Here is a 26,315-nt window from a genome sequence, read left to right as displayed (position 1 = left end):
ATCCCATCCCACCTAATCCCCAACCTCACCACCACTCTTATCCCATCCCTAACCCACCTCTTCAACCTATCACTAACTTCTGGCACCTTCCTTTTTGCTTTCAAACATGCCACAATCACGCCTATCCTTAAAAAGCCAACCCTCGATCCAACAGCTATGTCCAGCTATCGCCCAATATCGCTGCTCCCATTCGCTTCCAAACTCCTGGAGCAGCACGTCCATGCTGAAGTTTCCTCCTACCTCTCAACTAACTTGCTCTTTGACAATCTACAATCTGGTTTCCGCCCCCATCACTCAACTGAGACAGCCCTGACCAAAATTACTAACAACCTACTTACAGCGAAAGCTAACGGACAATACTCTGTACTCCTCCTTCTAGACCTGTCCTCTGCTTTCGACACAGTTGACCACTGCCTCCTCCTACAGATCCTCTCCTCCTTTGGCATCAAAGACCTTGCCCTATCCTGGATCTCCTCATACCTTTCCAACCACACATTCAGCGTCTCCCACTCCCACACTACCTCCTCATCCCACCCTCTCTCTGTTGGAGTCTCCCAAGGCTCCGTTCTAGGACCTCTACTGTTCTCAATCTACTCTCTGCTGTCCAGAATCTCAGAGTGTCTATCAGCCATATCGTCCTACTTCTCCTCTCGCTTCCTCAAAGTCAATGTGGACAAATCTGAACTCATCATCTTTCCTCCATCTCATAGATCTTGCTTACTTGACCTATCTATCGCAATTAATGACATTACTCTTTCCCCCGTACCAGGAGTCCGCTGCCTTGGAGTAGCCCTTGACTCTGCCCTGGCCTTCAAACCGCACATCCAAGCACTTTCCACCTCCTGTCGCATCCAGCTCAAAAATATCTCCAAAACCCGTCCTTTCCTCAACTGTCAATCTACTAAAATGCTTGTGCATGCCCTCATCATCTCCTGTCTTGACTACTGCAACATCCTTTTCTGCGGCCTCCCTGCTAACACCCTTGCACCTCTCCAGTCCATCCTTAACTCTGCTGCCCGACTGATTCATCTCTCTCCTCGCTACTCCTCTGCTTCCCCCCTCTGCAAATCTCTTCACTGGCTCCCATTCCCTCAGCGTATCCAGTTCAAATTACTAATACTAATCTACAAAGCCATCCATAACCTGTCTCCTCCATATATCTCTGAACTAATCTCCCGATATCTTCCATCACATAATCTCCGGTCCTCCCAAGACCTCCTTCTCTCCTCCACACTTATTCGCTCCTCACTCAACCACCTCCAAGACTTCTCCCGAATATCCCCCATCCTCTGGAATTCTTTGCCCCAACACGTCCAACTATCAACCACATTCGGATCCTTCAGATGGAACCTGAAAACCCACCTCTTCAGGAAAGCCTACAGCCTGCACTGACCCTGCTGCCTCCTCACCACTACCGAAGCTACCACCTCACCAACACTGGAGCTCCTGCAACCCTCAACCTATTGTCTCCTTCCCCACCATCATCTAGAATGTAAGCCCGCAAGGGCAGGGTCCTCACCCCTCTGTATCAGTCTGTAATTGTTAGTTTGCTTACTGTATTTGATTGCTGTAATTTGCATGTAACCCCTTCTCATGTACAGCACCATGGAATCAATAGTGCTATATAAATAATAATAATAATAATCAGTCATTGTACAGGAGGAGGAGGTGAGCTGTGACATCATATATTGTGAATAGTGGATCCTGTGTTATCTACTGTATTTATAGAGGTATTATCAGTCATTGTACAGGAGGAGGAGGTGAGCTGTGACATCACATATTGTGAATGGTGGATCGTGTGTTATCTACTGTATATAGAGGTGTTAGCAAGCATTGTACAGGAGGAGGATGTGAGCTGTAACATCATCTATGGTGAATGGTGGATCCTGTGTTATCTACTGTATATATAGGTGTTATCTGTCATTGTATAGGAGGAGGAGGTGAGCTGTGACATCACCTATTGTGAATGGTGGATCCTGTGTTATCTACTGTATTTAGAGGTGTTATCAGTCATTGTACAGGAGGAGGAAGAGGTGAGTTGTGACATCATCTACAGTGAATGGTGGATCCTATGTTATGTGCTACATATAGAGGTTTTATCAGGCATTGTACAGGAGGAGGTGAGCTGTGACATCACCTATTGTGAATGGTGGATCCTGTGTTATCTACTGTATATTGAGGTGTTATCAGTCATTGTACTGGAGGAGGAGGTGAGCTGTGACATCACCTATTGTGAATGGTGGATCCTGTGTTATCTCCTGTATATAGAGGTGTTATCAGACATTGTACAGGAGGAGGAATGTTATGTTTGCTAATGACAGGTGTTATGAAGGCAATCCAGAAACACAGTGTGCTTAGCGATCAGAGCGCACACAGTGATCTGACAAATACCCAAAAATACAAGAACGAGCTCTGAGACGTGGAAACTCTGTAGACTGCACACCTGATCCTATCCTAAACACAACTAAAAGCGGCTGTGGATTGCGCCTAACAACTACCTAGGCAACTCGGCACAGCCTAAGAAACTAGCTAGCCTGAAGATAGAAAAATAGGCCTGACTTGCCCCAGAGAAATTCCCCAAAGGAAAAGGCAGCCCCCCACATATAATGACTGTGAGTAAGATGAAAAGACAAAACGTAGGGATGAAATAGATTCAGCAAAGTGGGGCCCGATATTCTAGGACAGAGCGAGGACAGTAAAGCGAACTTTGCAGTCTACAAAAAACCCTAAAGCAAAACCACGCAAAGGGGGCAAAAAAAAACCACCGTGCCGAACTAACGGCACGGCGGTACACCCTTTGCGTCTCAGAGCTTCCAGCAAAACAAAAGACAAGCTGGACAGAAAAAAAGCAACAAAAAACCAAAAGGCACTTAGCTATACAGAGCAGCAGGTCACAGGAACAATCAGGAGAAGCTCAGATCCAACACTGAAACATTGACAAGGAGCAAGGATAGCAGCATCAGGCGGAGTTAAGTAATGAAGCAGTTAACGAGCTCACCAGAACACCTGAGGGAGGAAGCTCAGAAGCTGCAGTACCACTTGTGACCACAGGAGTGAATTCAGCCACAGAATTCACAACAGAGGAAGAGGTGAGTTGTGACATCATCTACAGTGAATGGTGGATCCTATGTTATGTGCTATATATAGAGGTTTTATCAGGCATTGTACAGGAGGAGGTGAGCTGTGACATCACCTATTGTGATTGGTGGATCCTGTGTTGTCTACTGTATAAAGAGGTGTTATCAGACATTGTACAGGAGGAGAAAGGGGTGACTTGTGACATCATCTATAGTGACTGGTAGATCCTGTGTTATGTACTATATATAGAGGTTTGATCAGGCATTGTACAGGAGGAAGAGGAGGTGAGCTGTGACATCAACTATTGAGATTGGTGGATCCTGTGTTATCTACTGTATATAGTGGTGTTATCAGTCATTGTACAGGAGGAGGAGGAGGTGAGCTGTGACATCACCTATTGTGATTGGTGGATCCTGTGTTATCTACTGTATATAGAGGCGTTATCAGTCAATGTACAGGAGGAGGAGGTGAGCTGCGACATCACCTATTTCGAATAGTGTATCCTCTGTTCTTTCATTGGGTTCCTGCCTAAACCATTAATATTAGCACAATATTAAGATCAGTGGTCAAAAAGGAAAAAAAATAATAGTCAATATTGTCACTAATAGACACCTCTGAAGGAAAATAATTCTGTGAAAGGACAAAAGCATCAGATGTTCAAATCAACATGGCCGATCATCTCCTCTCTTACTCCAGATGAAGTCGGGAAGCCCCACACACATGAGGTAGTTTTAGCTAAAAACAGTGTAAGGCTAGGTTCACAAACATACTATGCTCTCGTCTGAACTAAATAGGGGTTTCTGTTAGAATCCTGTTTTTTGGGCAGTCCAACTCCAATTCCGATGCAGTGTTTGAACCTAGTCTAATGTGTTTGGGGGGGCTTTAGTTTCCCCTGTAGATTCTTACCTGTACTCTACTGCTGATATGAGCGAGCTGCCACATACAGCTTTTCAGGATGCACTAGGTGACAACTACAAATTTCTACATAAGTACATTTTGCTGTGGTCACTAAATCACCTCTAGAGAGCTTCCTTTTGGTAATGTAAGGCTATTGTCCTCCAGTTCTCTGTGACCATTCTGCTAAAATTTGTACACTGCCTATGACATGATTACTGAATGCTGCTTCAAAGAGCTCAGTGTCACGCCCGCAGGTGGCGCAAGTGGTTCATGGACCCACTGTGTCACACCTGCCTAGGAAGGGCATAGCTAAGTGGCTACCTGGTGTTCACTGGAGCCCCTGAAGGTGGTCAGACTTAAACTGAAGGTAGCCGCCAGGTACAACTACTAGGAAGTCCCCTAGGTAGCGCAGCTGCCAATCACAATGGTCGGGTTCACTGGATGTGAACAGAAGAGCGGAATTACAGACAGGAAGGATTCGTAGACTAACCGACAGTACGGGCAACATGGACTTCGGAGATAGATACTCGCTCAGACACACAATTCTCGGGAAATGGTTTCGGGACCGCCGATGTGATTACAAAGTTCAGGTACCACCAGAAAGAAATGATGAGGAGGGTCATCCATAGACCCCTGAAAGGCAACAACTGGCGGGCCTTATTAAAATATTGCATATAACAAATACTGTATGTGCTGCTATCATCTGATGATGTGGAAAAGTGTGGGGTAATCCAGGCTTTGTTCATTATGAGAGAAAGCCTGTTTGCATTCTCTTTTGACAGGCGAAAGCCTTGGTCTTTTATGACCCCCAGGGCAGCACTAAAAACCCGCTCAAAGACAAGACACTAGCAACAGGGCAGCACAACACCTCCACAGCATAGAGGGACAGCTCATAGCAGGTGTCCAGCTTTGAGACCCAATAGTTGAAAATCGTAGATAAATCATAGATAAATTAGGGAGTACGCTGGTTTGATTGACCAGGTATTGCTTGACCATCTTTAAAAACTTTTCCCTCCTTGACAAAAATCAGGCCATGAGTGCAAAGCTGGTGTCATGAAATTGGCCCACGCTTATGACAGTGTATCCCTGCCTCTGCTGTGGGTCTCCATGGCCTCTCCTCCTTGGTTGGGCAAGGAAGCTTGCCCCCCCTGTCGCTAGCATTGTCTGATGGGAATTTCTTCAACATTTTTTCCACAATGACCTTCTGGCATAGCAGCATTACAGAAGACCTCTCTGCCTCAGGAAGAAGAGATGTAAAGTTCTCCTTGTAACATGGGTCTAGCAGGTAGAACATCAAGTACTCTTTATTGGCCAAGATGAATCTAATGCGAGGGTCATGGGAAATCAGCGGTACATAAAGTCGGCCATATAAGCCAAGCTCCATACAGCCAGCACTTCCCTGTCTCCACTATGATGATGACTCTCCATTTCCTCCTCCTCCCTCTCTTCCTCCTCATTCCCATCCTCATCCCATCCATGTAAGAGAGACGAGAGGAAGGTTGTGTTGCTATGAGTTTCTGTTGCGCTAGCCACCAGGTCCTGTTTCACCCTTCCTCACCTTCAGCGTCCACCTCCTCATTGTTACCGAATCCACACTGAGCAGATGAGATGAGGCTGGGCTGGCTACAATCTCTGTGTAATGTCTTCCTCCATCCCCATCTGGTCTGCATGCAAAGCTTCATATTTAATTGTGAGCAGCGACTGTTTAAGTAGGCACAGAAGCAGGATAGTTGCTCTAACTATGGCGTAATCACCAACTTCGTGGAGTCCATAAAGTCTTGAAGAAACACACAAATGTCACACATCCATGGCTTCTCTTCAGTTGTTATGAGCGGAGGCTGACCAAAATGCTCATGGGCATGTTGGAGCTAGTACTTCACCACTGGCCTCTTCTGCTCACAAAGCTTTGCCTGTCTGTTCAGTGTGGAGTTCCAGCATGTGGTGACATCGCACTCCTGTCAGTGAGCTGACACTTGCATGCACTGCTGCAATACTACTAGATCGGTGATAGATGTAGCCAACTTGCGGAAATGGGCGATGATGTGATGTCCCTTGACCAGAAACTCTGGCAAATCTGGGTATGTTTTCAGAAACCGCTGAGCTACCAAGTTGAGCACATGGCCGAGCATGTTCGCGCATTCCTACTGCTTATGTATGGCCACATTGGTCACATTATTTGCTCCATCATTAGCAATCTTAATATGGCTCGTACATAGTTTGGCCTTTTACGTAGTAACAGACGGATGTGAAACCTGGATGATAAAGAAACAAGACAAAAGAAGAAGAATGTGCGCCTTCAAAATGTGGTGCTGGAGAAGGATGTTAGCAATACCTCGGATGGCAAGAAGAACAAGCAAATCAATTTTGGAACAAATCAAGCCAGACATGTCGCTTGAAAGCAAAGATCACTAATCTACGACTTGTCTATTTTGGACACCTCATATGAAGAGAGCAATCACTGGAGAAGGACATCATGGTCAGAAGAATAGAAGGAGCAAGGCAAAGAGGAAGATTAGCAAACTGATGGCTTGATATTATCAAGATAATAGCGAGAAGATCCTCGTGGACCTATCTAGCCTTGCACAAGATTGATCTTCCTACAGATCGTTCATCCATCAATTCACCACTACTCGAAACCCTTTTAAAAAAATAAAAGTAGGGTGCTAAGTGATCAGAATCTGCGATTTCCCAATGCAGGTTTTAAGCGCACGGCTTGTATAGATCTAACATTGGCAACGCGAATGCCAAAAATGATTCCACTCCATCATCCATTTCCTGTTACGATTGTTCTTTTTAATTAATCTTTTAGTTCTTTGCTTTTACATTTTTTTTTGCTTTTTATCTGGAGATAAAGCAGGTTTTAATCTTTCAAATGCCATAAGATCTCATCTTAATTCTAGGCGTTTATACAATGTAATCTACCATATGGAATTAAAGTGAAGTTAAGAGATATGTCTGTGCTATTTTCTTCAGGCAATGGCTTACATTATGCAATGCAGCTGAGTAAAGATGTTGGATATGAATTTGTCGGCTCGGGATAAGTGTCTTCTGATGTGCAGTTTCCAATTAAAGTCAGTTATTGTGCCTTCATCGCCATTTTTTTTGGAATATTTTATTTCTGATCTTTAACTCTGCTTTGACTATATAATTATAATTGTATGGGCCCATTAAATTGCATCGATATGCATGTTTGACATTGAAATGCTTTTATCACAGAATGGAACATGATTAAAGTAACAGGCAGATACCGTGATTTTGGGAAATTGTTTTGCCTTACTTAGTCTTTGTGATGTGTCTGGGAAGTGTAAAAAAAAAAAGTCTCAGCAGTCACACAACTGAGGAATTACCAAATTATGGAAAAAGGGACTAAACAGGAAAATATCTTGTTACAGGAAAGTGAGGTCTAGCACAAAATAACAAAATTCTTTCTACTCTTGAATAAAAGGGTCACTAGTAGTGATGAGTGAGTATGCTTGTTTCTCGAGTTTTCTGAGCATGCTCGGGTGTTCTCCCCAAATTTTGGGCGTGCTCATATTTTTTTAGTGTCGCCGCAGCTGCATGATTTGCAGCTGCTAGACAGCCTGAATACATGTGGGGATTCCCTAACAAACAGGCAATCCCTGCATGTGTTCAGGATGTCTAACAGCCACAAATCATGCAGCTGCGGGGACACAAGCATATTCTACGAGCACGCCCAAGATACTTGGAGAACACCCGAGCATGCTCAGAAAACTCGAGTACCGAGCGCACTCGCTCCTCACTAGTCACTACACAAAGTACAGAGCTGTGCCACTTCTGTGCACCTCACCACCTTGAGTGAGTTAATCGCTGAAGGTGTTGGGAGCCAGACCACCATGAATTTGATATTAATGACCAACCATAAGGATAAGTCATCAATATACATGAGCAAATAGATCCATAACAAATCAAATTTGTGATACATTTCCAGAAAAAATCAGATTGTAGGAAATCAGATTTTTTTTAAATTTGATTTCCATAAATTAATAAAAAATGGTAGCTAGCCGGATGCCATTTTGCCACATTCGCTTTATTGATAGTAAAGGGTTAAAATAAAGAAATACATTATATAGGTCCTCAGTCTTTGATCATGCATCACATACATACAGCCCCCCCCCCCCCTCATGTAGCCGAATGATCTTCAGCCCCGGAAGAACCAAAAATACCGAGGTTGTTTGTTGAGTGAAAGAATATAGTGAGGAAGTAGAATATGTTTTGTAGAGCTGTCAGAGCATAATAACAAGAAATGGGGTACTTTTGTTTTGAACCAAATTCTTATAAGATCAAATCTACCAGCCAATATTAATTTCACTCATCTCTATTTATCAATATCAATGTCTCAGAAAATCCATTTAAGGCATGAGCCTGCATAGTAATTGACAGGACCCATAGTAAACTCACGAGGCCCCCTTGAGCGTTCTGCCAAATTTTCAAATTTTGTTTTAGGCAAAAAAAATCTAGAGTGAATAATTTCATAATTTACGTGAAGGGCGTTGTGTTTTTTATGCCTTGGTTTCCCTTGTTTTAGCCTATGTGCAAATGGCATCATTTAGAGCTGGCTTGGAGAACCTCAGCCCCTAGGGCCATTTACAGCTCTCAATGACCTTTTATCAGGCCCCCGAGCAGATTCTCAGGGACCGAGTTCTTGGGCAGGAAGCTGTGTTTTGATTACAACCAGCTCATTAATTTCTTCTTGCTCTGTTAGCACACACATGCAGTGTTCACTACTGAACATTGAAGGGCATGCAATGAAAGATTACGTCCTGAAACCAGTGCCAGAGTCAGGATGTACTTTGTGGGCAGAGTTTGTACGGCCCCCAAAGGATGGTATAAATATCCAAATGGCCCTTGGCAGAAAAAAGATTCCCCACCCCTGATTTAGAGCTTTTCTCTGGTGACACCAACGGCAATTTTCCTGAGGTGGCTTTTCCGATAGCTTTACCGTCGTTCTTGCGAATTTCACTCTATACTACAATTACAGAGAGTGGGCTGCTTCCTAGTGGAATCCACCTGAAGAATGATCATATCACTTATTTTAACCACTTCAGGCGTAATCCTCCTGAAAAGGACACCTTGTGCTCATACCCTTATTACAAAGTACCCCGATTGGCGGCAGAGTCGCTGAAGAAACAGTTGAGTAGCCAGGAACAATCCCAAGGGTCATCACCAGAAAAAAATGGTCAAGCCATGACAAACCAAAGAATAAAAAAGAACTGAAATAAGAGGATGGGCCAAGGGGCCACACCAAATAAAACAACAAATACCAAGTACCAAGGGATGAGATATGAGCAAAGTCCAGGAACAAAGTGAATGGTCTATCTCATGGTAAGGTTTGCAGTAGAGTTTGAGTCAACATGAACAATAACCAAGCAAAGGATGGATCTTATTCTTTAGGCAATAAGACAACCAGTAGAAGAGACAAAAAGAGAAAACCAACGGCACTGAGATTGGATTATGGCATTGTGACATTGAAACGCTGTATACCTTCAGCAATGACAGCATTGTAACTTTGTTTATTATAGTTTACATTTACCAAAACCCTTAATTCTTGCACAATTGGCCCATGCATTGGACAACAAAACGGGGTTAATTTCTAGACAATTTGTATAAACATGGCAAACCTTTGGTGATTTTGTTGTGTTTTCTGGGGTAGGCAGTGCTTACTTGAGAAATGTGCTTTTGTCATGTCGGAGCAACAAAGTTTGGGGTCCGCATAGACTATGAACAGTGGTTGGAGGGGTACTTGATTTTGACCTCTGATGATTGCATAAAAGCAAGTTTTCCATTTAATGTAGCACTTGGGAGCGTTAGATGCTTCTTGGATTTTTTTTTACCATTCCCAGAGTACCCTTTGCCAGCTCTAGAGTGAGTATTGCCTGCACTAACATGGTACCTACAGGAATATAAATCAAGGGCAGGATGGCCCTAGAAATGTGAAACATGAATGCTTCACTCTTAGGGAAGCTTCCTTGCGATTTTGTACCTCCTCTGATACCAATTTAAATTTAGATCCAAAGAAAAACAGTCTTTTGACACTGGAATAACAACACCAAGAAGAAAAAGTATGGAAATCACATGATGGAAAGACATGTTACTGTTTGGATTTCAGCACCGGACACGTACAGTAGGGGAAAAAAATATTTCATCATTTGCTGATTTTGTAAGTTTGCCCACTGACAAAGACATGAACAGTCTATAATTTTAACATTGAGAGACAGAAGATCAAAAATAAAATCCAGAAAATATCATTGTATAAAATATATAAATTTATTTGCATTTTGCATTGAGAAATAAGTATTTGATCCCCTACCAATCATTAAAGAGTTCTCGCTCCTACAGACCAGATAGACACTCCTAATCAACTCGTTACCTGCATTAAAGACAGCTGTCTTACATAGTCACCTTTATAAAAGACTCCTGTCCACAGACTCAATCAGTCAGACTCTAACCTCTACAACATGGGCAAGAACAAAGAGCTTTATAAGGATGTCAGGGGCAAGATCATAGACCTGCACAAAGCTGGAATGGGCTACAAAACCATAAGTAAGATGCTGGGTGAGAAGGAAACAACTGTTGGTGCAATTGTAAGAAAATGGAAGAAATACAAAATGACTGTCAATCAACATCGATCTATCGCACCATGCAAAATCTCACCTCGTAGGGTATCCTTGATCATGAGGAAGGTGAAAGATCAGCCTAAAACTACATGGGGGGGGGGGGGAACTTGTTAGTGATCTCAAGGCAGCTGGGACAACATTCACCAAGAAAACCATTGGTAACACAATATGCTGTAAAGGTTTAAAATCCTGCAATGCCTGCGAGGTCCCCCTGCTCAAGAAGGCACATGTGCAGGCCCATCTGAAGTTTGCCAATGAACACCTGGATGATTCTGTAAGTGGCTGGGAGAAAGTGCTGTGGTCAGATGAGTCAAAAATTTAGCTTTTTGGCATTAACTCAACTCGTCGTGTTTGGAGGAAGAGAAATGCTGCCTATGACCTAAAGAAACCATCCCCACTGTCAAGCATGGAGGTGGAAACATTATGTTTTGGGGGTGTTTCTCTGGGCAGAGGACTACTTCACCTCATCAATGGGAGAATAGATGGAGCCATGTACCTTAAAATCCTCAGTGACAACCTCCTTCCCTTTGACAGGACATTAAAAATGGGTCATGGCTGGATCTTCCAGCAAGACAATGACCCAAAATATACAGCCAAGGCAACAAAGGACTGGCTCAAAAAGATGCACATTAAGGTCTGGGTACCGTACATTGTGCCACCCCACACCATAACGCCAGGAGTAGGATTTTTGTGATATTCTGTCTTGAAGGTATCTTTATGAATTTGCCCATGTTGTTTTCATATGGAAACTGAAGGTTGGAATGGAACAATGGAGGCACAAATGGAGATCTAGCCTCTTGTGCAATGAATCTTGCTTTTATTGTGGACACAATGATTGCCTGATATTGGTCTGAAGACTACAAGGAAAATGTTTGGGTTTAAGTCATAGGGAGGCACCAGCATAGTTTCAGTCACAACTGTGTATAGAGAGCGGCACTGACTGACTATTAACCTGCAGCAGTAGCCTAGCTACCAGGGTGGCAGAGGGTGTGATCACTCTGGGCTCTGTGAACAAAGAGGCCAACCTGGAGCAACGCTACCCTTAACTGTATCAGCATGCGCCAATGCAATTAAGCCCCATGATAGTGCAGTAGGACACTATCTCCCTGCACTACTACTCTCTGCTATGTAGACCAAAGACTTACCACTGGTCTACAGAATGGCCTAGGCGCTGACAGACATGCAGGACGTCAAAGTCCCCGTGCGGTGACTTCATTGTGCTGCACCGTGATTCTGACGTCTTGTGCATGTTTGTGCGCTCGAGCCTTGGGCAACATAAACAGGTGCGGCACGAGTACTTTATAGAGATGACTGTAGAGACCCATTATAGGGTCTCTACAGCACACAGCCACAGCACGATGGCACAGTGGTTAGCACCGCAGCCTTGCGGTTCTAATCCCACCCAGGACAACATCTGCAAAGAGTTTGTGTGTTCTCCCCGTGTTTGCGTGGGTTTCCTCCGGGTTCTCCGGTTTCCTCCCACATTCCAAAGACATACTGATAGGGAATTTAGATTGTGAGCCCCATTGGGGACAACGATGATAATGTGTGCAAACTGTAAAGCGCTATATAAAAAAAAAAAAAAATTATACAGTTTGGGGGCTAATGTGGGGCCCATTACACAGCGTAGGAGTTAAAATGGGGGCAACTATACTGTTTGGGGGCTAAAGTGAGGGCCATTATACAGTTTGGGAGCTAATCCATTGTCCATTATACAGTTTAGGGGCTATGCATTGATCATTATAGAATTTGGAGGCTAATGCAGGGGACATTGTACTGCATGGAAGCTAATGTAGGGGCCATTATACAGTTTGGGGGCTAATGTGAGGACAATTATACTGTTTAGGGACTAATGTGGATGCCAGTATGGGGGCTAATGCGAATGCCAGTATGCAGTTTGGGGGCTAATGTGGGGGTAATAATACGGTTTAAGGGCTAATGAGAGGGCCAGTATTCAGTTTGGGGCTTATTCTGGGGTCCATTATACAGTTTGGGGCTTACTGTGGGGTCCATTATATAGTTTGAGGGCTAGTGTGGAGACAACTATGGAGGCTATTCTACAGTGTGGGGGCCATTATATAGTGTTTTTGTATACTGTGGGGGCCATTATATAGTTTGAGGGCTAGTGTGGAGACAACTATGGAGGCTATTCTACAGTGTGGGGGCCATTATACAGTGTTTTTGTATACTGTGGGGGCCATTATACAATGTGAGGGCTTCTGTGGGAGCTATTATACAGTGTTTTGTTATACTGTGTCTTGGGGGAGCATTGGAGATTTACATATAGGGGAGCTGTGGGGACATTATACTGTTTTTTTGTGGGAGCAGTAGAGAGACTATATTATGTATAGAGGAGCTATGGGGACATCGTGCTGTGTATCGGGGAGCTGTATATTTGGTAACTCGGTTAACAAATGTTACGTGGGAACTTAAATGGAACCTGTTACCCCCAAAATCGATGGTGATCTAAGCACACCGGCATCAGGGGCTTATCTACAGCATTCTGTAATGCTGTCGATAAGCCCCCGATGTATACTAAAAGAAGAGAAAAGAGGTTAAATTATACTCACCTGGGTGGGCGGTCCGATCCGGTGGGCGTCCCGGTCCAGGGCCTCCAATCTTTATAGGATGATGTCCTCTTCTGGTCTTCACGCTGCTGCTCCGGCACAGGCATACTTTGTCTGCCCTGTTGAGGGCAGAACAAAGTACTGCAGTGCACAGGCGCCGAGAAAGGTCAGAGAGGCCCGGCGCCTGCGCACTGCAGTACTTTGCTCTGCCCTCAACAGGGCAGACAAAGTATGCCTGTGCTGGAGCCGCAGCGTGAAAACCAGAAGAGGACGTCATCTGATGAAGATAGGAGGCGCCGGACAGGACCGTGACACCCATCTGACCGGACTGGGACCGCCCCTGGGTGAGTATAATCTAACCTCTTTTTCTCGTCTTTTAGGATACATCGGGGGCTTATCTACAGTATTCCAGAATGCTATAGATAAGCCCCTGATGCTGGTGGGCTTAGCTCACCCTTGATTTTGGGGGTGACAGGTTCCCTTTAAGAAGCAGTATCGTCATAGTATCGTTATAGGGGAACTCAGTATTGTAAAAAATATGGACAATGTTTTCTAGGACCTTTGCACAGGGCATTAATATTTTCTAGGGGGCGATTTTACAATCTAGAGGGCACAAACGAGGCATTATTACCATGTGAGGGGCACAGTTGGGGCAAATGAGCGCTGTTATTGTACCACACAGCAGGTGCAGTAATAGGGACGCATACAGAGGTAGCGGCTCAGTATTGTGGTATCAGCAGGATGGGGAGTTTGTGCAGGTTGGAAATAAATGGGGACGGTGCTGGAAATGTGAGAAGTCAGAGGTGTCATTTTTGTAATCTCTGCAGACGAATTGTGGCTGGAAGAAGTTGTCATGTCGGTCTGGGCCAGATGGAAAAGACAAAAAAAATCATCGACTCCATCAGAAAGATCGTCAGCTGTAAGTCACCATCTATAACTACCACTAAGTTCACCATATGACGCCAATATCAGTGTGTTACCATAGTTGTAATCAGGGTTACCAGTTAGGGGGCCCCCTGAGCTGAACCCGTAGCTATGTCTATGACCTGTAGATTATCCCCGTATCTGCAGGATAATAGCGTTATTTTACATGAGAGGTTCCCTATAAGGACGCCCTCATCATACCTGCGGCTGTCAATGCAAAAAATTACTTAACATTTTTCAGTAACTACAGATTATAAACTATTAAAAAAAAACATTCTGAGTTGATAGGCTTACAATCATGTCTTATTACAAAACCGGCAGATAGTAATTTATGATTATAATATGGAAATTAGAAGATTTTGCCATTCTTCAAGATTAGTATCCCATCAAAATGAAGTCTGTTTATCTGAAAATAAAGTGGGTGTTGAATTTTGTTCTAATCTTCTCGCATCTTTGCTTAGCAATAAAAAAGTCCAGACTTTAGATGTATATCTTACTGTGTGGACTATTGTTCATTTACTTATTAAATTAGGTCTCCTTCTGGGAACCGGATACTTGCTGAAAGACACCTGAAATCTCTATTAAGAAAATGTTTTTTTGAAAATTTCTCTAAATCTTAGAGCTTCATAATCCTTGATCTTATTTTCTTCACATTCAGCTTCATCTTTATTAAATAAAGTACTTTGTTAAGAAGCAGAGGAACCTACTGACCTCATTAATACAAGAGGGTCAGAAGCACGGCCTACGGGGTACGATGGCGGCTTTTAGATAAATTTCATGGCAATCCCAGGCTTAACCTCCAAAAGGAGTATAAGCAGTGGTTCTTCACTTAGCTAAGATCTAAAGATGTATCTGCGTTACTGAATGCAGAACAAAGGAATAAAGATTTGGTCGGTAAAAAAAAAGTAAACATTGAGGTTAACACAAACAGAATGGAATTAGTTGGAGGAGATAAAGTTGACAAACACATTTCGAACAGATCAGAGGCTGGTCGGAGCTTGCACTCGCTTAGTATTGTGATCTGCTCTACTTCCCAAAAAGGTTATTATTAATTAGATTTTGCTATTTTTGTAAAAATATATATTTTTAATCAATATTTTGCTGATTGGAAAAAAACAAGAAAAATTTAAAAAAAAATGCAGAATGTGAGATTTGAAAAAGAATAGAGAAAAACATTTCCTGTTTCGCAAATGTAAATTGTAGTCTGAGATGGTGCGAGACGTGTATTTAGATATCACCCACCGTTTTTTTCCCACCTTCTTCATATTTGCTATTTTTTTTTAGGATATCATTCGGGAGATGAATGCTTTGTAGGTCATGAATCCTTCAGGGACTGGACCCATATCCAGCATCCTCCATGACCAATTACTCAACTTCCTTGGCACAAGAAACCTTCTGGAATCTCTGGTTTCCAGGAGGTTTTGACAGAACTGGGAGATTTTCCGATGTTTCTTAGAGTCCATGGGGTCTCCCCTTTTTGGGGGGAAATTTTCAAAACATTTTGGGAGAGTTAGCAAATTTGGCCTACTCTGTTCTGATATGTTGGGTTATAGCAAAGCCCCTTCCAAGTCCAAACCATCAACTCCCATTCTATGTCATCCCCATTCCCCACCTTACTGAATTTGCAATTTAATACTGGTAGGATTAACTAAAAAAATGTCCATGACCGCTAGGCCAGAGACTTGTGATATTCTTCCTACTTGCCTGCATTACTTTCCATACCTCTTTTGAATAGTAGACCTGATGCAATGCCATTGTTGTGGCACGACACATGAATTACAGTGTGCCGCAAAGATAGACATATCACTGATGCAACCCGTACAGCCACTCAGGGGCCCAAGGCGTAACGGGGACAATATCCACCTCCAAACCAGTTGGAATTGTACGTTATGATGAGCTATTGGACTGCAAAGCACCCATTTACTGTTCTTGCACAGGGGCCCTTTGCTGTCAGTGTCAGCCAGAAGAGGATCAGGAATGCAGGCAGGTAGAAGGAGGTTCATAGAGCTCTGATTTTGTAGTCACAGGCTACCAATGTGGCAGGGTCCTGTGGATCTTTTTGCTTTACTCTAGACACTGGAATCCAAAAAACCTTTTGGAGTTGCAGAATTCCCGATTGTTTTGGTCTATTTCAGTGGGTCTGGTGGGACTTGACCACTCTTCCGAAAGTCAAGAAGGTCTTCTCTTTATTGATATAAGATTTTCAAGACCGTTAATAATGTTCTAGAGCACAAAGTGGGAAGTTGACGCACACGACAATTCACAAAGGTGTGGATACTGTTTCCTCATTGGTTTTGACCTGCTGTCACCTTCAAATTCTAAGTTCTCTGAAAGAAACTCACCTGACTGCAAAAGTTGGAAATTACAGTACATTAGTAAATACCCCCCCACCCCAGACATACTTATAACAGACAGGCATGATGTTATCTCGGTGAGCGCAGAAACTGTAAATCATTCTGTTACACGCTGATTTAAATCTCAAGCGACGATTATTTCGATTGCTTATTTACTGCAGATTTGCTGACATTTCAAACAGTTTAAGCAGATTAAGATCTAAGTACGAGCAATTTTCCATAACGAGTTTTCTCTCCTCATCACCCCATCTATGACACACTGTATAGTGCAGAAATATCATTTTTTTATAGAGCGAATAATGATTCTGAAGAAAGTTCTGATGGGTCAATGACTTGCAAATGAATCCTTTGTACATTACCATATTCCTCTTGTGGAGGAACGGTCACTACCAAGGTTGGAATCCCCCAATAGGGTCGAGGAGAAACTTTTGGTACCAAAACAATAATGGACTCTGTACAGGGGCGTAACAATCGTGGTCGCACAGGGACCATGCAGGAGGAGGGCCCGCAGATGCCCGCTCCTGCTTCAGCTGGATGTTCATCCTCTGACGTACATCCAGTTGAACAGAATTGCAGCACAAGGACCCTCTGGCTCACTGTGCTTTAATACACAGCAGGAGCCAATCTGAGGCTGGCAGCTGATATTGGCGTACCAGGCATTGGCGTTGCATGAATGTGATGTCATGTGTTGACATAACAGGCGCGCCAATGTCAGCTATTAGCAAAAACTGGAAGTTTAAACCTATATTCAAAATAACCAAATTTAATTAAATTTCAGGGGTACCAACAAATAAATAGTACATAATCCTATAGTTACCACTATATTATATACTGTATAATAAAGTACAAAAACATAAATTTAAAATTAATATAGCAACTTTATTGATAAACATTAGTAAACATAACTGCAAAGGACAAAAATCATTCAAATAAACCCCATAAAACCAGAATAAAAGGAAAATGGGCAATTTGTCCAATATATAAACAGCATTAAACTATATGCAGCGCCCCAGAAATCTGGTCGTTGCAGTATGACACCCTGCCACTAAGGGGAGTGATGGTACGTCTGATGGCACTGAAGGAATTCCACTGACCAGGAATCACCAGCACACATTACACTTCACACTCTGGCCACTAGGGGGAGCAAAAGGCTTTATTTATTGGGCCCCTCCTCACACTGGTAAAACTAGGGGTTGGATAGAAAGTTAGTCAGAAGCTGACTGGGTTGGATTCAGGCAACATCCCGTGGCAGGGGGTGTTGCAGGGAGAAGACACAGGGGGGTCCCTGTCAGGCGTGGAAACCTGGCAGGCACCTAGCGACCAGAACAGAACGTTATGGAACCGCGCCTGCACACCCCGCGGCGGTATCCTAAGAAAGAGACACGAAGCGAAGGATATTGTGAGACAGTGAGAAACGAGATCAAGCACAAAGGAGAGCCAGTAGGAGTCGTGCCGTGAGACCGAGGCAACATCTTACTGAGGCTCGTAGCCGGTGGCCGGAACACCGAGGGAGTAACTGACTTTACGCCTTACTTCAAACTCCGCAGGACAGTTTTTTATAGGTTGGCTGTCTCAACTAAACACCTACGAAGACATAGGGGGCAACAGTGGGAGGGGGGCATCTCTAGGGTCCCGGAAGACCTCCAGGCCTTCCCGTCATACGGGTGCGTCCTAGCCATTACATACCTGGGGGACGTTGAACTAGAAGCATCTGGAACACATTAGAAAGAACGAACGAACAAGAACAGAAGTTGTGAGGACTATTCTATTAATGCTCAGCAGGGTAGCACTACAACACACAGGCACTAGTGGTAGGCAACGATTTCCATCTGCGAAGGAAACTCTGGATGTGCCCATCGGACTGGCCGGTCTCAGATAGCCCTGTTAAGCGTGCTCTGGATTGCGGATCCTGAAGTCTTCAGTAAAGAGGTAAAGAGACTGCAACCTTGTGTCCTCATTATTGACTGCCCCTCACACCATCACCATCCACCTTATTGGGAAGCCCTGGGGACATACTTCACCTGTGGGAAGGTATACCATCCAGCTGCCATTTCATCACCCCAGCAGACCCCACAGCAGCGTCGGTCGCCATGACCGAACACCACAGGTGGCGTCACGAATCAATGACAGACTGTACCACCTTTATTGGATGCCCCTTAGCATGGTCACGGACCGGGTCTAGCCACCGTGACAACTTCAGAACCGAACCAGAGAGGCCAGGTCATCTGGCATAGCACCCCATCACTCTCCTTCTTGGTCAAATAGCCCTTACACAGCCTGGAGGTGTGTTTGAGGTCATTGTCCTGTTGAAAAATAAATGATGGGCCAACTAAACGCAAACTGGATGGAATAGCATGCCGCTGCAAGATGCTGTGGTAGCCATGCTGGTTCAGTATGCCTTCAATTGTGAATAAATCCCCAACAGTGTCACCAGCAAAGCACCCCCACACCATCACACCTCCTCCTCCATGCTTCACAGTGGGAACCAGGCATGTAGAGTCCATCCGTTCACCTTTTCTGCGTCGCACAAAGACACGGTGGTTGGAACCAAAGATCTCAAATTTGGACTCATCAGACCAAAGCACAGATTTCCACTGGTCTAATGTCCATTCCTTATGTTCTTTAGCCCAAACAAGTTTCTTCTGCTAGTTGCCTGTCCTTAGCAGTGGTTTCCTAGCAGCTATTTTACCATGAAGGCCTGCTGCACAAAGTCCCCTCTTAACAGTTGCTGTAGAGATGTGTCTGCTGCTAGAACTCTGCGTGGTATTGACCTAGTCTCTAATCTGAGCTGCTGTTAACCTGCGATTTCTGAGGCTGGTGACTCGGATAAACTTATCCTCAGAAGCAGAGGTGACTCTTGGTCTTCCTTTCCTGGGGTGGTCCTCATATGAGCCAGTTTCTTTGTAGCGCTTGATGGTTTTTGCCACTGCACTTGTGGACACTTTCAAAGTTTTCCCAATTTTTCGGACTGACTGACCTTCATTTCTTAAAATAATGATGGCCACTTGTTTTTCTTTACTTAGCTGCTTTTTTCTTGCCATAATACAAATTCTAACAGTCTATTCAGTAGGACTATCAGCTGTGCATCCACCAGACTTCTGCACAACACAACTGATGGTCCCAATCCCATTTATAAGGCAATAAATCCCACTTATTAAATCTGACAGGACACACCTGTGTGATGAAAACTATTCCTGGTGATTACCTCTTGAAGCTCATCAAGAGAATGCCAAGAGTTTGCAAAGCAGTCATCAAAGCAAAAGATGGCTACTTTGAAGAACCTGGAATATAAGACATAATTTCAGTTGTTACACACTTTTTTGTTAAGTATATAATTCCACATGTGTTAATTCATAGTTTTGATGCCTTCAGTGTGAATGTACAATTTTCATAGTCATGAAAATACAAAAAAATCTTTAAATGAGAAGGTGTGTCCAAACTTTTGGTCTGTGCTGTATTTACACACATATACAAAGAGGCTCCACACAAGAGCAAATCCGAATAAAATATATTTTTATTATTATCAAATCACAAAAATAAGACCAAAAAGTAATAAGAATCAGTATAATTCAAGTTTGAGGACCACAAATACAGGAAAAAAAGTGGACACACCTGGTGGTAGCTCATATATATGCAATCCAAAATATTAATATATGTATAGGTATGGTAATGAATATTTGTTTTAGCATAGTACAACCCATGACATTAAAATTCTCATGAAAACAATACACCCCTATATATAATGGGCCAAAGTATGTGTGAACATTGTCTAAACATACATGAGAAAAATACTCTCAAATAAGACCAAGAAAGGGGGTTCAGTGTAGTCTAATCAATCACATTGACATGTATATAAGATATTAACGTATATAAACATATATAAACATTATCATTACCAGAGGTGACAAAGAGGGACCAGGCGTCCACCACACCCAATGCGCGTTTCGCAATGAAATGCTTCGTCCTGTATGTTTAGACAATGTTCACACATACTTTGGCCCATTATATATAGGGGTGTATTGTTTTCATGAGATTGGATTTTTAACCCCTTTCTGCCATTAGACGTACTATTCCGTCCATGTGGGGTGGGCTTTACTTCCCAAGGACGGAATAGTACGTCATAGGCGATCGGCCGCGCTCACGGGGGGAGCGCGGCCGATCGCGGCCGGGTGTCAGCTGCTTATCGCAGCTGACATCCGGCACTATGTGCCAGGAGCGGTCACGGACCGCCCCCGGCACATTAACCCCCGGCACACCGCGATCAAACATGATCGCGATGTGCCGGCGGTGCAGGAAAGCATCGCGCAGGGAGGGGGCTCCCTGCGTGCTTCCCTGAGACCCCCGCAGCAACGCGATGTGATCGCGTTGCTCCGGGGGTCTCTTACCTCCTCCCTGCAGCAAGTCCCGGATCCAAGATGGCCGCGGATCCGGGTCCTGCAGGGAGGGAGGTGGCTTACCAAGTGCCTGCTCAGAGCAGGCACTTGGTAACGCTGCAGCGCTGTTTGACAGATCGGTGATCTGTCAGAGTGCTGTGCAAACTGGCAGATCACCGATCTGTATTGTCCCCCCCTGGGACAAAGTAAAAAAGTAAAAAAAAAATTTTACAAGTGTGTAAAAAAAAAAAAAAAATCCTAAATAATGAAAAAAAAAAAAAATATATTATTCCCATAAATACATTTCTTTATCTAAATAAAAAAACCAAAACAATAAAAGTACACATATTTAGTATCGCCGCGTCCGTAACGACCCGACCTATAAAACTGGCCCACTAATTAACCCCTTCAGTAAACACCGTAAGAAAAAAAAAAAAAAACGAGGCAAAAAACAACACTTTATTATCATACCGCCGAACAAAAAGTGGAATAACACGTGATCAAAAAGACAAATATAAATATCCATGGTACCGCTGAAAGCGTCATCTTGTCCCGCAAAAAACGAGCCGCCATACAGCAACATCAGCAAAAAAATAAAAAAGTTATAGTCCTCAGAATAAAGCGATGCAAAAATAATTATATTTTTCTATAAAATAGTTTTTATTGTATAAAAGCGCCAAAACATAAAAAAAATGATATAAATGAGATGTCGCTGTAATCGTACTGACCCGAAGAATAAAACTGCTTTATCAATTTTACCAAACGCGGAACGGTATAAACGCCTCCCCCAAAAGAAATTCATGAATAGCTGGTTTTTGCTAATTTTGCCTCACAAAAATCGGAATAAAAAGCGATCAAAAAATGTCACGTGCCCGAAAGTGTTACCAATAAAAAGTCAACTCGTCCCGCAAAATACAAGACCTCACATGACTCTGTGGACTCAAATATGGAAAAATTATAGCTCTCAAAATGTGGTAACGCAAAAAATATTTTTTGCAATAAAAAGCGTCTTTCAGTGAGTGACGGCTGCCAATCATAAAAATCCGCTAAAAAACCCGCTATAAAAGTAAATCAAACCCCCCTTCATTACCCCCTTAGTTAGGGAAAAATAAAAAGAATTTTAAAAATGTATTTATTTCCATTTTCCCATTAGGGTTAGGGCTAGGGCTAGGGTTAGAGTTAGGGTTAGGGCTAGGGTTAGGGCTAGGGTTAGGGTTAGGGCTAGGGTTAGGACTAGGGCTAGGGTTAGGGCTAGGGTTAGGGCTAGGGTTAGGGCTAGGGTTATGGTTAGGGCTAGGGTTAGGGCTAGGGTTAAGGCTACAGTTAGGGTAAAGGCTACAGTTAGGGTTAAGGCTACAGTTAGGGTTAAGGCTACAGTTAGGGTTAAGGCTACAGTTAGGGTTAAGGCTACAGTTAGGGTTGGGGCTAAAGTTAGGGTTAGGGTTTGGATTACATTTGTGGTTGGGAATAGGGTTGGGATTAGGGTTAGGGGTGTGTCAGGGTTAGAGGTGTGGTTAGGGTTACCGTTGGAATTAGGGTTAGGGGTGTGTTTGGATTAGGGTTTCAGTTATAATTGGGGGGTTTCCACTGTTTAGACACATCAGGGGCTCTCCAAACGCGACATGGCGTCCGATCTCAATTCCAGCCAATTCTGCGTTGAAAAAGTAAAACAGTGCTCCTTCCCTTCCGAGCTCTCCCTTGTGCCCAAACAGGAGTTTACCCCAACATATGGGGTATCAGCGTACTCAGGACAAATTGGACAAAAATTTTTGAGGTGCAATTTCTCCTGTTACCCTTGGAAAAATACAAAACTGGGGGCTAAAAAATAAGTTTTGTGGGAAAAAAAAGATTTTTTAATTTTCACGGCTCTGCGTTATAAACTGTAGTGAAACACTTGGGGGCTCAAGGTTCTCACAACACATCTAGATAAGTTTGTGGGGGGGTCTAGTTTCCAATATGGGGTCACTTGTGTGGGGTTTCTACTGTTTAGGTACATTAGGGGCTCTGCAAACGCAATGTGACGCCTGCAGACCATTCCATCTAAGTCTGTATTTCAAATGGCGCTCCTTCCCTTCCGAGCCTTCCCATGCGCCCAAACGGTGGTTCCCCTCCACATATGGGGTATCAGCGCACTCAGGACAAATTGCACAACAAATTTTGGGGTCCAATTTCTCCTGTTACCCTCGAGAAAATACAAAACTGGGGGCTAAAAAATAATATTTGTGGGAAAAAATTTTTGTTTTATTTTTACGGCTCTGCATTATAAACTTCTGTGAAGCTCTTGGTGGGTCAAAGTGCTCACCACACCTCTAGATAAGTTCCTTCGGGGGTCTACTTTCCAAAATGGTGTCACTTGTGGGGGGTTTCAATATTTAGGCACATCAGTGGCTCTCCAAACGCAACATGGCGTCTCATCTCAATTCCTGTGAATTTTACATTGAAGTCAAACGGCGCTCCTTCCCTTCCGAGCTCTCCCATGCACCCAAACAGTGGTTTACCCCCACATATGGGGTATCAGCGTACTCAGGACAAATTGTACAACAACTTTTTGGTTCCAATTTCTTCTCTTACCATTGGGAAAATAAAAAATTGGGGGCGAAAATATCATTTTTTTTCACAAAAATTATTTTTTATTTTTACGGTTCTGCATTATAAACTTCTGTGAAGCACTTGGTGGGTCAAAGTGCTAACCACACCTCTAGATAAGTTCCTTAGGGGGTCTACTTTCCAAAATGGTGTCACTTGTGGGGGGTTTCAATGTTTAGGCACATCAGTGGCTCTCCAAACGCAACATGGCCTCCCATCTCAATTCCAGTCAATTTTGCATTAAAAAGTCAAATGGCGCTCCTTCCCTTCCGAGCTCTGCTATGCGCCCAAACTGTGGTTTACCTCCACATATAGGGTATCGGCGTACTCAGGACAAATTGTACAACAAGGTTTGGGGTCCATTTTCTCCTGTAACTCTTGGCAAAATAAAACAAATTGGAGCTGAAGTAAATTTTTTGTGAAAAAAGTTAAATGTTAATTTTTATTTAAACATTCCAAAAATTCCTGTGAAACACCTGAAGGTTTAATAAACTTCTTGAATGTGGTTTTGAGAACCTTGAGGGGTGCAGTTTTTAGAATGGTGTCACACTTGGGTATTTTCTATCATATAGACCCCTCAAAATGACATCAAATGAGATGTGGTCCCTAAAATAAAATGGTGTTGTAAAAATGAGAAATTGCTGATCAACTTTTAACCCTTATAACTCCCTAACAAAAAAAAAATTTGGTTCCAAAATTGTGCTGATGTAAAGTAGACATGTGGGAAATGTTACGTATTAAGTATTTTGTGTGACATATCTCTGTGATTTAATTGATAAAAATTCAAAGTTGGAAAATTGCAAAATTTTCAAAATTTTCGCCATGTTTCTGTTTTTTTCACAAATAAACGCAGGTAATATCAAAGAAATTTTACCACTATCATGAAGTACAATATGTCACGAGAAAACAATGTCAGAATCACCGGGATCCGTTGAAGCGTTCCAGAGTTATAACCTCATAAAGGGACAGTGGTCAGAATTGTAAAAATTGGCCGGGTCCATAACGTGCAAACCACCCTTGGGGGTAAGGGGGTTAATGTCATGGGTTGTACTATGCTAAAACAAAAAATATTCATTACCTTACCTATACATATATTTATATTTTTGATTGCATATATGTGAGCTACCTCCAGGTTAGTCCACATTTTTCCTGTATTTGTGGTCCTCATCCTTGAATTATACTGATTCTTATTACTTTTTGGTCTTATTTTTGTGATTTGATAATAAAAATATCTTTTATTCGGATTTGCTCTTGTGTGGAGCCTCTTTGTAAAGGTGTGTATATATTTCAATGGCTACCATTAGGATATATATTTAGGTGCTTTGCTGTACTGTATTTATATAAATTTATGATTCATTTACAAACTGTATGTTACAAATTATAAAAGGAATAAACGTCAATTTAACTTAATTTTTATGCCACAGGGTCTGGTGTACACCATTTTTGAAGACACATTGGGTATGGCCCTGGTTTCAGATGGAGCAGAGTGCATCGTCATATCGAAGGAATTCTTTAAAAAACAGATGAACGAGGAATACATCCATAAGTTATCAAGACAAGTAAGTTCAGGTCCTGTTGAATATTCACATTCAAGATTCTGATTGGTTTGATTTTTTACATGACAAGATCTGTCATTTAATCAGGTTTTTGTCACGTAAATTAAAATCAAACCAATAAGAATAATTTCAGAATTTATTGCACCTTCTTGTCACATATAATCTGTATAAATCCGTTGAGAAGGAAACTGAAATCACTTTGAGGGGGAAATAAAAATAAGAAAACTAAAATAAAACTGATGACAAATTGAAGGATAATATGAATGAGAGCCAAAGAGCCCAGAACAACTTCCAAAGAGATTTGAGGTGAACTCCAAAGTCAAGGTCCATCAATGTCAAATCGCAGCATCCATCTTTGTTTTGGCCAAATTGGACTTCATGGAAGACGACAGCGGAAGGAACCACAGTTGAAAGCAAATAATAAAAAAAAGCAAAACTGGAATTTGCCAAAATTCATATTAACAAGACACAAAGCTTCTAAGAGAATGTCCTCTGGACAGATGAGACAAAACTGGAGCTTTATGGCATCACACTGATGACAAAGTGAAGAGAAGGATAATACGACAGGTAACAAAAGAGCCCAGAACAACTTCCCTAGTGGCAGCTGCTCTTAGCATTTTGCAGGAGCTTTGCTTCCTTTGCTGCTCTTCCAAGAGCTACATATAAGGTGGTCACTAAGGTCAGAAGATAACTGGCTTTAGGTTTTCTGAAGAAGAGGATCTCCAAGTAGGTCCATTTTGTTCGATTACTCGCGCACTGTGTCATTCAAGGCTTTTCATGTTATAATACGGTCATTCTCTTTTCTGAGATTCGTAATTTTTTTTTTTTAATGGTTTAGTTAATTACCTTTTGTATCACCTTTGAGCCTCTTAGGACTTTTGTAAATGGACTGGCGGCATAATTATCTGTTTTGTATTCATCCGCTTCCTAAAGTGACTTCAATTCTGTAAATCTATTTTAATTACTACTTAAGCTTCCTTAAGATATTCCGCTGCACAGTCCGGACAGTAGCTTCATTTAAAGTATTAAAGTATTCACTGAGAATAGCAAAAAAACAAACGACTGCTTCCCCTCTAACCTTCATATCTCGTCGCTTTATCCGCAATTATCTAGCGACTGAATTTTAGAATTCCGGTCAGAAATCGCTCTCATTCAGACTGAATTACATTTTCTGGGACACTTAATGAAGACATTTTGAGTGAAATGAAATACATTCTGATATATTAATTTTTCTTCTTCCAAGGTGACATGAAGAAATGAGACACAATGGTATTTCACGCTTTTTGTGCTGTATTTGCAATATTTTAAAAATCGACATTAGTTAACTCCTTCTCTACTTTTTCAT

The 26,315-nt window shown here is 42.6% G+C and overlaps 1 protein-coding gene across 1 annotated transcript in view; it reads left to right on the top strand.

Annotated features, from left to right (window-relative positions):
* The window catches only part of LOC138671246 (cyclic nucleotide-binding domain-containing protein 2-like), a 385,035-nt gene that overhangs the window by 305,603 nt on the left and 53,117 nt on the right, over positions 1-26,315 (top strand). The window contains exon 14 of the mRNA XM_069759242.1: positions 24,839-24,973. Within this exon, the coding sequence (XP_069615343.1) occupies positions 24,839-24,973 (135 nt within the window). The remainder of the gene's footprint in view (positions 1-24,838; positions 24,974-26,315) is intronic.

The sequence above is a fragment of the Ranitomeya imitator genome, chromosome 3 (assembly GCF_032444005.1).
Source record: "Ranitomeya imitator isolate aRanImi1 chromosome 3, aRanImi1.pri, whole genome shotgun sequence".
NCBI classification, from domain to species: Eukaryota; Metazoa; Chordata; class Amphibia; order Anura; family Dendrobatidae; genus Ranitomeya; species Ranitomeya imitator.
This window is presented reverse-complemented; position numbering and strand designations above follow the sequence as displayed.